Source organism: Acipenser ruthenus, chromosome 37 (assembly GCF_902713425.1).
Source record: "Acipenser ruthenus chromosome 37, fAciRut3.2 maternal haplotype, whole genome shotgun sequence".
Classification (NCBI taxonomy): Eukaryota; Metazoa; Chordata; class Actinopteri; order Acipenseriformes; family Acipenseridae; genus Acipenser; species Acipenser ruthenus.
In genome coordinates this window covers 8,596,935-8,610,292 of record NC_081225.1, presented here as the reverse complement: position 1 = coordinate 8,610,292, position 13,358 = coordinate 8,596,935, and the positions used below count along the sequence as shown (strand labels likewise).

General features: G+C 38.4%; 2 protein-coding genes across 8 annotated transcripts in view; one reads left to right on the top strand and one right to left on the bottom strand.

The window, feature by feature from the left end:
* The first annotated feature begins 99 nt into the window (after window positions 1-99).
* LOC117397727 (protein PBDC1) lies at window positions 100-4,056 on the top strand. Its single transcript, XM_033996545.3, has 6 exons — window positions 100-309; window positions 700-765; window positions 1,326-1,385; window positions 2,285-2,425; window positions 2,529-2,640; window positions 3,489-4,056. Exons 1-6 carry the CDS (start codon window positions 280-282, stop codon window positions 3,593-3,595), a joined length of 516 nt encoding a protein of 171 aa, XP_033852436.3. The 5' UTR covers window positions 100-279; the 3' UTR covers window positions 3,596-4,056.
* A 1,154-nt stretch (window positions 4,057-5,210) lies between these two features.
* Window positions 5,211-13,358, bottom strand: part of LOC117962600 (exportin-7) — a 33,935-nt gene continuing 25,787 nt past the window's right edge. For all 7 annotated transcript variants that reach the window (XM_059008748.1, XM_059008749.1, XM_059008750.1 and 4 more), the window contains exons 21-28: window positions 12,751-12,858; window positions 11,944-12,026; window positions 11,461-11,675; window positions 10,694-10,832; window positions 9,657-9,817; window positions 9,162-9,260; window positions 7,317-7,444; window positions 5,211-6,420 (exon numbers count right to left, since the gene is read on the bottom strand). In XM_059008748.1, the coding sequence (XP_058864731.1) occupies window positions 6,327-6,420; window positions 7,317-7,444; window positions 9,162-9,260; window positions 9,657-9,817; window positions 10,694-10,832; window positions 11,461-11,675; window positions 11,944-12,026; window positions 12,751-12,858 (1,027 nt within the window). In that variant the 3' untranslated portion in view covers window positions 5,211-6,326. The remainder of the gene's footprint in view (window positions 6,421-7,316; window positions 7,445-9,161; window positions 9,261-9,656; window positions 9,818-10,693; window positions 10,833-11,460; window positions 11,676-11,943; window positions 12,027-12,750; window positions 12,859-13,358) is intronic.

Genomic DNA, 13,358 nt, shown 5'->3' with positions numbered 1-13,358 from the left:
GTGAATAGAAGCTCAACACCAAGCAACAGCGCCCCCTATTTCAATGAACTGTAGTTGCTACTTATTTTGGCACTTCCGGTGTTGCTAACACTAGTGTGCAGAATTTACGAAAACTACAGCTTAGTTTTGACAAATGTGACCGTTTGCGTACAAACACAGCGATTTAAAGTTCTACACACCCGTGTGATCACATTAAATTGCAGGATTTCTTTTTTTTTTTTACACCGGAAATAGTAACATTTTTAACCGGTGAAAGTTGAAAGGAGAAAGTTGAACGTTATGGATTTGGAAGGACTGCTTGGATCTTTGGTGAGAGAAAAAAAACATACAATTATTAATAATGAAAAATTCTGTTGCTTTTGGCTGTGGACGATCCTAATACATACATTTGGCAACGCCCGCGTTTGTTTGTTTTTTCGTTTGGTTTCTAATTAAAACTCAATGTGGGATACGAATTAGCCCACGTGTCGTATCTGTGTGAAGGATTCTCTATTTGATCATTAAAGATAGCACATATTGTTATGGAGTGCGTAGTATATTTCATCCTATAAAATCCAACACACAAACATCTGGACAAGTTGTTTATATTTGACACTGGCAGTCAGTGATCACATATTCCCCCCCCCCCTCCCCTGTGATTCTTTAAGTTTGCTGTCCTAAGGGAAAATTAAAACTAGTGCATGTGTTTTTTATTCGTAGGATGCCGGCGGGGCAGTGTCTGCTGCCGGTGCACTGTCGCTGCCTGCAGAATCCTATGGGAATGATGTAAGTATTTATGTATTTGGCATTATAAATTACATCCTTTATATTTTATGCACGACGAGAACCCATTGACATGGTGCATGCAGTGCAAGGTGTAGGCAGAACACGAGAGGTTGTTTTATTTTTAGTTTATTTTTCAGACGCCTTTATCCAAGGCGACTTGCAGGTGTTACAGTGCAAAACCCCCAATATTTAAATACAGTGTAGTTTACAGTAAGTGCAAATACTTCTACAATACAACTTGAGATAAGAAGTAGCAATTCAGGGTTAAAACAATTTGTATCTACAATGACATAATAGTGCACCAGCTCAGCATCCAGTAACGTGGTGCTGAGGTCAGACAAGTCCAGTGCAGGAGGGGTAGATAAAGAGATCTACAAACGCAGCCTAAACAGGTGGGTCTTCTGCAGAAGGCAGTGAGAGACGGAGAACGGTAGCTGGTTCCACCACAGAGGGGTCTAAGGAAGACAAGGAATACTGTATCACGAACAAAAGCAAAGTTTTTGATGTAAGAAAATCTTATTTTTATTAATTTATTTTTTAACAATGTGACCCGTTTTCAGCCTCAACTGGAAATGATGTGGGCTAAGAAGGCATACGATCACGCTGAAATCTATTTTAATGTAAGTTAAATCATTTATTTTATCATTGGATACAAATTAAGACGTGCAATATATGATAAAATGCTTACGGTATTTTAGTGTAAGTTAGACCCACGGTGTGGGCAGTGGAGGCAACTGTAGAGAACTAATGATCCAATTGTGTTAAAAACTTGGTATGGACATTCCTTAGCACAATTCTTTGGAGGGTATATTAGTGACCTGCTGTTCTAGCTTCCGATTGGTTGGGCTGATCATTGTCTTCCCATCAACTGAGGCATTGTGCCTTAAGCAATTTTACAGCTCACTGTTCATCCTGTGTTTTGTACTAACCTTGAGGAACCTGCACATGGTATTTATTGGATTATTTTCCAGGTGCAGTGACGTAGGGTACGTGGGCCTGTCTGTATTGGGATTCTAACACCTGTTATGGGCAGGTCCACAAATTAGGCAACCTCAGAGTCAACATTTCAAAATGATCCTAATAATGCATTTAGGGTGTCATTTTGAAGGCAATGATTTAGTGTTTTGTGATCTGGGTTATTTTTGTAAGAATATACAATAGTTACAATCAAGGAGGTAGACTGCTTCTGTTGTAGTGTATTGATAAGGGTCTGATCTAAGTACACGTAGAAACAATTGTACATAAGTCCTCAAACATCAGATATTTTGATACCATCCCAGCGTGGATGAAAAAGTCAATTCGTCCGAGTACGTCTGACACCATGGTATTTTATGAACATTTCTCCCTTATCAAGAAAGGTGGACAAATTATTTCTATCTGAATTAGTCCTGATCCATTGATATACTGTGCCCAAGTGAAAAGCCGTGATTATAATAATCAGAAATGTGCGTCAGCAATTGTGGAACTGCCCATATGTTACTTACTTACATACAGTTGCATGTTTTATTTTAATTTGCAGCTCATCTCATCAGTTGATCCCAAATTCCTTAAGCTCACAAAAGTCGACGACCAGATCTTCACTGAATTCAAGAAGACCTTCGGTGACATGAACATCAACGTCTTGAACCCAGAAGATCTCAAATCAGAAGAAGCCAAACAGGTGAGGTTTCCAGTGTCGCTAATCTTTAAACCATTACAGTAAGCTTGTGGACATGACATGTGGTGCAGAGATTTTAAAAGTACGTTTCATTTGCTTTCTGTAGAAGTGGAGGCCATTCTGTCTGCAGTTTGATGGAATCGTAGAAGACTACAACTACGGCACACTGCTGCGGCTGGACTGCCAAAAAGATTATACAGAGGAGAACACAATTTTTGGTAAGCAGCCCTGAGTGTGTGTGTAGAGCTTCAGCGATCTGGTTCATTACTTTCTGAGCAGGCTTTGCTAAAGAGGCCTGTGCTGATCTAGGATTAGTTCAGGACACATGCAGGGACTACAGTTCCAATACAGCATGATGGCTAAGGGAACAGGATTTACAATCGTCAACTGTGGAATGGAAACTAGTAAGAAGATTAACGATTCTTAAACTCCACGTCTGTGCAAACTGTCTGTGTTAGTTAGTAACGTACATCCCTCTGCCCCACGTCTGTAAATGAAAAATCGGAGCGATCAGTATTTTGAAAAAGATGACCTAGATCCTCCACAGGCAGTTGTACAAATAGTACAAGCACGGATGATAAGGGTCGATCGTAAGTTGTCTCCAATAAGTCACGGGTGAGATGGGCTCGTATGCAGCTATGGTGAAAAGTTTTGCATCACCCTATAGAATTAACTAATTTAGCTTCATAAAGCCTAATGAAAATTATGTTAAATACAATATCTAAATTATGTTCATATAGTTTTTTTTTATAATTCTCTCAGGACTACAATTCTAGGTAATGCAAAACCTTTGGCCACAGCTGTACACGGAAGCCTTTTTTTAAATAAAGATGTGGGGGCAAAGATATTTAAAAATCTCTGCATTACTACACAACAGCAGAGTAAATTGTGCTCGTAACATTGATAAAGACCTCGACATTTTTTGATAGATTTTTTTTCTTTCTCTGCAGCATTTTCTAAAATAGAAACACATGCTCTATTTCATGTACCTGTTTGCCCTGTTATACTACAGTTCAGCTTGTCCGAAATAATTAAGAATCGTAATTAAAAGCAAGTTTCTTTTCAGCCACCAGGATCCAGTTCTTTGCAGTTGAAATCTCCAGGAACAGAGAGGGCTACAACAACGCTGTGTATGAATCCACTTCCAAAAGCAAGAACCAGAAAAAGAGCTGATCCCATCCTCGAGAGGAGAACTTTTCTCAAGTGACCTTTTTGATAAAGACATTTCTAGTTCATTCTGAAAGAAGCCGGTATAATGCTTTGCACGAAATCCCCGAGTTGCTAATTAGTATCTTTGCATTTCTTTTCAAAATCAGCGGGCTGTATTCACAAAGCATTTACCGCCATGCCAAGTTAAATGTTTTTTTTTTCTTCTAGAAAGAAAACAAAACATTGTTAGAAACTTTAAGTTGTTAACTCACACTAGCCCTACACCCAGACATGTTTTACAACTCCCCTTCTTTTGTATATTATTGAAATGATCAGGCAAATCTATGAACTGATCACACTTCTCATCGCATGGTGAATAAGTCTCACCTGAATAAGTTTACTGTTAGAAGTTGTTTATGCAGCTTTATTTAATCTGATCACACTTGTTCAAATAATATATAATAATAAATAATATGAACTCTTAAGTGCACCTTGGTTGTTTTACAAAAAGGATGCAGATTTAGCTCAGTAATCATTTGATTCGTTGGACACATTTAACACTTCTCTCCATGCCTCAATGCTTCATAAGTGAATCAAGAGCATTTTTTTTAAATCAACTGTAAAAGACCTTGAAACATATTAAATGTCCAATTGAACAATTTGAATAAATGATGTTAATTGAGAGTTTAAGTTGGAATAAAAACCAGAAGACCCTGCAGCCCTCGAGGACTGGAGTCTGACACCCCTGCTCTAAGATCTTGCGTGCCGCTAGACACGTCGGTCATATTATGCAGTTTAATGCAATGTGTTATAAAGGCCCTGGGGTGGTTGGGCTACAATACAGATACACCTCGTTTGGTGAAATCAACAAAACAAAGGAAAAAAATCGTTAGCTTGAGAGCAAAGACTTTGTAACTAACAGATATGATAGTTTTGTGATATGCAAGTCAAAGACTTAATATAAAAACATGTTTCTTCTGTCTCTGGTTATTAAAGTAGTTATAATGTTCTTGCCCTCAGCCAGTGAAATTTAAATTACAAGGAAGACAGTACTTTGCATATCTTATAATAAGTGACAGTGTCTTTAACTTACAGCAGAGGTCACTGTGGTGTTAAAAAGAATAGTGAAACAAGGTGTACAATACAATTATCTATAACAAATGATGCCATGTTAAAACTTACCAGCTGGTGGTTATTAACTTTACATAATAACATTATAAACCTAATCAAGACTACAGCTGCACCAAACCATGATGCATCCAACAGTGAGAACATCAGATGTCAACGTGACACAGCTCTGTTGTCCTAATAAGAATACATTAAAAAAGTTTAAAACTTTGTCAAAACTGTAGTGTAATTATTAACATTTTTAGGGTCTTTCAGAAAAAAAGGACAGCCTTTCATATCCGTCGCACTCTACATGATGAATTTTAACTGACTTGATTTTTGCACTAAACCTTTATTAGACACTCCTAGCCTTCTATTGCTGTTTCAGAATGCATTGGTCTATAATCTGATAGAACTTTTATACAGATGTGCTTAACCTTTGAGTTACTGCGTGATTACTATGAGATTATAAAAGGACCCTCTGTATGTCTGTGCAAAGCCACCTTTCCCTAATGACATGCACACACACAAATTTAATTTCAGTACAAACCATCAGCGTTTATTTGCAGTCACAATGCTTACACTATATGCAGCAGACACCCATACAAATCAGCCAGCTATCTGTTCACTCAATGGATCCACCAACACACAATCAACCAAGACAGACATTCACATCAGGGAACCAAAAAAAAAAAAAAAAAAAAAAAAATACCCATGAGTGTTGACATGGTTAGGAGGTGAGCTAGTCTTCACAAACAATTAGCAGCAACAGTTCTGGAGAATGGTACAAGTTGCTAATATCATTCTTTCCTTGTTCTTAGATCTACCTTAATTCTCTTTTTCAGAAATATGCATTCAGTAATTCAAAGTGTGATTTGTATTTATTTTTTATTTGTATTTAAGATTTAAATAAAAGTACCAGTGACTTCTTGTTAGAAAGATCTTTAGTAAGACCCTCAAGTCTCTCTTCTGGTTAAAACAGATGGACATGTGAATTGAGGGTCCAAGGCCTGAGTTAATGGAAGCTCTCCCTAACAAATTCAGCTGTACTTCAACTGTAAGGGTACTACAGGTTAACATTTTGAAATGCATTATTTTTTTTTAATCCCTCCCTCCTCCTCCACCACCCCCCCCCCCCCCCCATGTCTCTATCCAATTTCACTCATTCTCAATTCCAACATCAAACCTTATTCATCTTCATATTCTTCACACACATACATAACCCCTCACTTAAGCATTGTTGAACTACTAGACTCTGTAAAAATTTCAATCACACTTTTTCTTCCTTTTTTTGTTTTTTTCAAATTGAAATTATTATAAACATTGTTCAAAATGTTATGAAAAAATGTACACATTTTTACAAGGCAGGCGACAGCAGGGCACTATTCCACCTCAGTCCGTGGACCCCAAAGAACAAAAGCACCCTGCCCTTTTCTGGGGGGGGGTGGAGGGAGGAATAAGGGGAAGAGGGAGAGAGGTTTGACCTCTTTGGGTAGCGGAGCAGCGCTTAACACCCTGACCTCTGAAGTCCGACTTTAAGAGAAAAAGGCGGGGTTGGAGATCAGAAGTGAACGCTTTGGAAACGTGCCCGTCCCTTCTCAGCCAAGCCAAAGAAACACTGCTCTGTACAGACAGGATCTGGGGAATGTCAGCTCATCATATCGTTGCTGTTTACACCGTACGTCGAATTCTTCATGGAGTCGTTTACTTCTCTTCTAAATACTGAAAGGTTCTGTGTAAACCTGGGAAAAAAATAAATAAGGCTTAGGTTCGGGAGGAAAGAGTGCCCCCTAAACACATAATACATCCTCTAAATTAGAGACCACAGTCAAGCGAGAACGTACCACTTGGAGGAAGTGATTGCACAGTGAACTGGCAGGGTAAATACATTTACAAAAAATATAATAAAAAGACCACTTGCTCAAAAATAACATGCATCAGTACATTTTCTAGGACTAATACTTTAATAGATGCATTCTACTACACCTATTCATTTGTCAAAGAAGACACATTTAAAACATATTTTACTATATAAAGATGGCAATGGCCTTTTCAAGGTGTATCGGCTGAATTAGAATTGGGATTAGGCAGGCACAACTCAACGCGTTGCAATCAGCCTTTAAATAATCCACACACACACAGCTTTTACGTTTTATTAGGTTTATTCTTCCTTTCCCTTAACTTTTATTAAGTTTTGTTTTTAGCAATAACTCAAAACATTATTTTTTGTAATAGTCTGTGTTAAGGGGCTTTTGAAGTCTGGGAGCTGCTCTTTGGTTCTCCTTGCCTGCTTTAGACACCTGTAAATGTACACAAGTTCAGCTAAAAAGTGTCTTTACACAGTGTAAGTAAGCGTTAGCACCATCTAGTGCACAGCAGTGTATTGCCAGCAAAACAAAAGATCACTGGGTGGTGCTGGCTCTCACTTCTCTACAGACCCAGCTCTAGCCTGTGTTATATATACAGGCAACTAGAACTGAGGAGAAAGCACCTTAGACTTACCAAAGGAATTTAAGCAACACAGTATGAACAATTGCTAAAACGAACCACTTTATCACAAACATCATACAAAAGTAATAATTTAATATGAAGCAGCTTACTTAAAACTCCATAAACTTAAAAGGTAAGTAGTACAGACCTGTCTCTGTTTTTTGTCAGTAAGTTGCGTTCAATGCCTTCCATAAGATTTTCAAAACATAAATGCATGGCTTGCTGCTTTTCTGGAGGTTGGCTGTTCACTATACTGTTTCTCAAATCAGCAAAATACTAGAAATGCATACAAAAACAAAAAACCAAGGTTAGTACAAAATGCTTCTCGACAGCCAATTCTGTCTGCTTCTACGTTCAAGTGTTCGTAGCTACACAAAATCATTGTATTAAATCTGTTGTGCACTTCCATTTGGTCTTGAGTGTGCAGTTCTGAAAGTTCTGTAATAGTAAACCTGCAGTTTCATTTGGAAACGTATCTGCTACTACAGTAGTGCATCTCTGTTTGCAAGCCATGCTTTCAGTAAGCTTTGCCCTTCTTTGGTCATTTCTCCTGGAGGGTGAAATGAGGTCTCCATCCCTTCAACGGTTTCGTTCCTGTCATTATGCAACTGGCTGCTTCCTCTATTGACTGACATGCTTCCAGTAGCTTGCCACATTTACTGACATGATTTGAGGTGAAATGACCTAATAAGTGTAACAGATTTGAGTTTTCGTTAACCCAATATAGCATCGGATGTTTTCAAATTAAATGTTTGCTTGTGTTTCTTTTAAAAACTTCAGATTTGAGACCTGTATAGATTAATGGAAGTGCAAAAAAGATGCACGATGGGATCATTTTGTTAGCTACAGTCACTTTTACCCAAAGTAACACATCTTTATGCCGTCCATACAGAAGCTTAAATACTGATGAAAGCATGCTTAGGGCAGTATTAAAAAAACAAAAAACAAAACACAAATCAGATGGCTATTCACATCTGATAACATTAGCAGTCCATTTAAAAGTGCCGCAGCCCCACAAAACTGAAATCTTGTTTTTGCGTTGAATTTAAACAAATATTCTAACAGTCGATCATTCTGAATCAGCTGGAATTCGTTCCATATTACAATATAAAATCTCTCGGGAGTAAAAGAAAAAAACACCTGATACCCCATCAAAATGACCCCATTAAAGAAAGGAAAGATAGTGTATATCATTTTGTATGGTAAAATGCATGTTATTTTTTCAGATGTCATTTAAGCATTGGTTTACTTTGCAGGATATCTTTTTCACAGAACGGATATGAACAGGGCCATTTTTACCCAGTACATTTCAAGCAGTGCTTGACTGTCTATTTGAATGATTGTCCCAGCACTGTGGACAGGTGCATGTCTTCCAGGGCAGCAGTGTGGAATAGTGGTTAGGGCTCTGGACTCTTGACCGGAAGGTCGTGGGTTCAATCCCAGGTGGGGGACACTGCTGCTGTACCCTTGAGCAAGGTACTTTACCTAGATTGCTCCAGTAAAAACCCAACTGTATAAATTGGTAATTGTATGTAAAAATAATGTGTAAAAAATAAATGTATGTAAAAATAATGTGGTATCTTGTAACAATTGTATGTCGCCCTGGATAAGGGCGTCTGCTAAGAAATAAATAATAATAATACTCCACAGCTGTGGAATTGTATCCCTTCATGGAAAAACAACATATGTAATGATTACACTTCTGTGCTGGTTGAAACAGTGTTTTTATTATTATTATTATTATTATTATTATTATTATTATTATTTATTTCTTAGCAGACACCCTTATCCAGGGCAACTTACAATTACCCACCATACAGTTGGGTTTTTACTGGAGCAATCTAGGTAAAGTACCTTGCTCAAGGGTCCAGCAGCAGTGTCCCCCACCTGGGATTGAACCCACAACCCTCCGGTCAAGAGTCCAGAGCCACTACTCCACACTTTTAACAGTGAACCAGGTTTCAAACCTCAAAGGAATGCAGAGATAGATTACCTTCTCGTTTAGCAGAATCAAACCAAGCAATGGACGAGACATTGACCACTGATTTCTGCAGTCCTCGAATATTATAATATTGAGTACAGTTGACAGCATCTGAAATGAATAAAAAATGTGATTGTACACTATTTCAGCAATATACAAAAACGGAAGAAATAAACAAAGTCACTGTTAAGGATTTGTCGAACTTCCAGTACATCTTACGTCCATAGAACATAGGGCACAACATACTAGTTCCAGAGGTAAAATCTTCATTTTTATAATAAATAAACTAAATAAAGTGTGATTATAGCGCTGAATAACTATCAACCAAATGCAAAGGAAAAGAAAGTGGATTTTCTTGGTTTAAAAATAAATAGGCGGAGTTTGAGAACTTCAGTGCTCTTTAGTATACTTCATTTGTTTTTCATTTCTCCAGTAATATGGGACCGACAGCTCCGACAAAATAAGGTTAAACAAATAAACCAAAAAAAGTGCCGTCTTCCTCCTGACCTGCTGTATCATTTCTGGGTGCTGTTGCATGATGTGCAGGAACCTGTCGCTCTCCTGTGCCATTGGGGTTGACCTCTTCTTTGTGCTGCGTGACAGCTGCTTAAATAAATATGTAACTATATGGTCTAAACTGGAGCAGCACCCTGTGCATACCATTGTGTCTAATGAGAAAGAAAGAAAGAAAGCAAGCAAGCAGTACGATTAACACAGTATTTCTATTACAATAACATGTCGCCATGTTACAGGCGTCAATACCGTGAAAAAAAGAGGTTCGCCAACAAATGAATAGTTCCATTCAAATGATAGTCGACCCCAATATAGTCGTTGACATCCAAAAATGTTTTGACACTATGAATAAGCAAGTGCTAACTAAAGGCTTTAAAAGCCTTACCTCTTATTAGCATTAGCAACACTGTCACATCTTTTTAGTTTTTTTAATGTTTTAATTCAAATACAACACCATGGTAAAAGCTGTTGCTGTTTCCTGTTACCTACCTACTTCCTGTGCTGTAGGTAAATATCACTCTGAAGGTTTTGCTACAATGTTGGCAACAGCAGAGGAAGTGATTAGGTACAAGGAAAAAGACATTTTTATTTATTTGCATCTATTTAGAGTGTTCAAAAAACACACAAGCACGATTTAAAAAAAATAAAATAAAATGGGCAGCAGTGTAGAATAGTGGTTAGGGCTTTGGACTCTTGACCGGAGGGTTGTGGGTTCAATCCCCAGTGGGGGACACTGCTGTTGTACCCTTGAGCAAGGTACTTTACCTAGATTGCTCCAGTAAAAACCCAACTGTATAAATGGGTAATTGTATGTAAAAATAATGTGATATCTTGTAACAATTGTAAGTCGCCCTGGATAAGGGCGTCTGCTAAGAAATAATTAATAATAATAATAAAATACAATACATCGCAATTATAGGGGACCAGTGATAAACATGTCTAAGTATAGCAATACAATGTTTTTAAAGCCTTGGTTATCTCTCCTTCTAACAGCATGTCTATGACTGGTATGTGGGATTCATTGTAATTACCAAGTGCCGCGAGTCCTTCAGAGATGGAGGAGAGAATGTACATGATTACATGGGGCTCCAGGCTGGCAATGAAGTTCATGTGGTCCTGGGTGAGAACTTCCAGCAGGGAATAGTACGACTGGCTGAGTTTGGGGTAATCCTAGATCGGAGGGAACAGCACATTACACTTCAAAACCTTCCTGTCTTTTAAAGCCTAAAAATGTAGGGCTGGGTTCATCTGCATTTTAAAAATATTTTTAAATTATATCTATTATTAATAGATATAATTACTAAACTAAATAAAAAAGAAGTATATATAGCTGTGTTCGGAAATTATTAAATCTTGCACCAGTTTAAAAAAACAAAAAATCACTGATAACACGTACCCCACCGTACAATAGCTGTAAATAAAACATTAGAGCCATCAGTACATTGATAAAGTAAATCACCATGAACTACACTAATCACATGTAAAAATGTAATATTCCCCATGTTTCATTACAATTGGATAAGCAGTTCTCTAGACAAGTAAAAATGTGACAAACAGGCAGCCTCCATATACTCCCTGACTCTGATACTAACTTGTGCTAAAGAACGCTTCATTGCAATTGGATAAGCGGTTCTGTATATTTTTGTTAAAACACAAGTGTGACATACAGACAGACAGTCGCCTTACCACGTTTCACCCCAATAGGATAGGCAGGTCTCAAAATACACACGTACGACTCTGAAGCGTGACATACATGCTTAACCAGCGGGGGAATAAACACGCTTCTCATCATACTCACCAGTAAGTCACTGTGAGGGATTGATAGGAGGAGCTTAATAAACGTCTGTAAGGCGTTATCTAGTGCGTCGTCCCCGTAAAGCCGAAAAACGCCAAAGTTCACGTAATTGCCACTTAGCACGGCTTTTAACATGGAGAAGCAGATAGAGATTCCTTTGAGTTTTAGTGCATACACTTGATCCTTCGGCACTTCTCCTAGTGTTAAAATACGATTGCCTAAGAAAAATAAATTTTACATAAAGAACAGTTAGGCTATGTGAAAGGGTTAAGAATACATTAAGCTTACAATTATGTGATATAAAAATAACTATGAAATATTTGATTAGTGATGTTAAACACCCCCCAGAAATAATTTATTAATTACATTAATCCTAAAACTGATTTTTTTTTGGTGTATAAATAATGCAAATATATGACACAATTATCAAACACATCCAGCATTTACAACAGTGTGTGCGAGTCTGAGTTTGAGTGAAAGACTTACCATACATAGTAATTATCTTGCTGGTTTCCCTAAAAAGGAGGATTCCATTGGGAGATGATACATCAAATTGTAATCTTTGAGACCTGCAAATAACACACACAATGATGTCAGTACCATGCATCCCGCCACGGCAGTAAATTAGAGCCATTAGTGTGATGAAAACGTTGATGACCGTGACATATCAACAGGATGTACAGCACAGTATAGAAGAATTACAAACGAAATGTTTCATTTGAGAAGTGATTCTCCAGATCTATGCAAAAATGAAAGCGTGACATACATACAGACGGTCCATTTATACTTCATGTGTCAGGTTCCAACTGATTTTATATGAAAAAATAACATTACACAACATGCACTGTTTAAATTGAATACATTTTATTCACAGTAAAAGCTGGTTTAAAAGGCACTGCATAGCAACGTGACACTCGGCAGTGCGTCTCCAGCCCTGCCCCACCCTTTCTTCGCTGTATTAATCACATACATCTGAGTCGTACATACTGATACATCCATCTCCTGATCACTCCCTTTATTCACTCCTCAATAATGACATCCTAGTCATTACTTTATTCCTTTAACATCTCAAAAAAGCTTGGCAAACGTCCGCGATTTTCTTTGAGTGCTGGATGTGTCTGTGGTGAAGGGACGATGCGTATTGCTCAGATCCTGTGAATGACACCTTTTTCATGGTCGGACCTGGTCCGACATAGGACCACAAAGAGCTAATGGGGCAGTTAAGAGCAGTTTCAGTATAGCTGCAGACACACACACACACACACACACACACACACACACACACACACTTACCTGTTGTGAACCAGCTCTGCCATTAGCTTAAGAACAGGTGTAGTGCAAGCTGGGTCATGGTACCACAGTTCGATAGCTCTTTGCAGTATCGGCATGTAGGCTGGATAGCTACAGGGCAGAAGCTAAGGAAAACTGAGTGAACGGACAAAGAGGCCAGACAATGTCCCTCGATATGCTGCTGATAACAGTACGGAGAAAATATCCATTGTGTGACACACAAGTCCCTTCAAAATATCCCCCCCGATTACGATCCCCTTAACCTCTTCAGCTCCAGGACATACGCATTGTACGTCAAGACAGAGCACCTGCAGTACCTTGCCATACCTGCGTACGTCAAGGTTTGCCATCTATTCTGTGGGGCTTCTTTCAGCTTGTCAGTATGCGTGCTGTATTGGCTGTGGTGGTGCTGTGGAATGTTAGTTTTGCAGTCCGGGGGGGTGGGGGGGTGGGGGGGAATTAGGGGTGTGTCCGGTGACGTTTTTATCCAATCGCATTTCGCACAAACATACCTTGCATCTGTGAGTGCAAAACTGTTAAGACAATACAGCAGCAAACCGTCGGCGATCTAGAAGTGTATATATTGTACTTACTTTAATTTTGGTACAGTT

Coding starts and splice junctions, on each gene's coding strand:
- LOC117397727 (XM_033996545.3), top strand. CDS start 280: ATGGATTTGGAAGGACTGCTTGGATCTTTG. Junction 310..699: donor AAGGACTGCTTGGATCTTTG/GTGAGAGAAAAA, acceptor TTTTATTCGTAG/GATGCCGGCGGGGCAGTGTC. Junction 2,641..3,488: donor AGAGGAGAACACAATTTTTG/GTAAGCAGCCCT, acceptor GTTTCTTTTCAG/CCACCAGGATCCAGTTCTTT.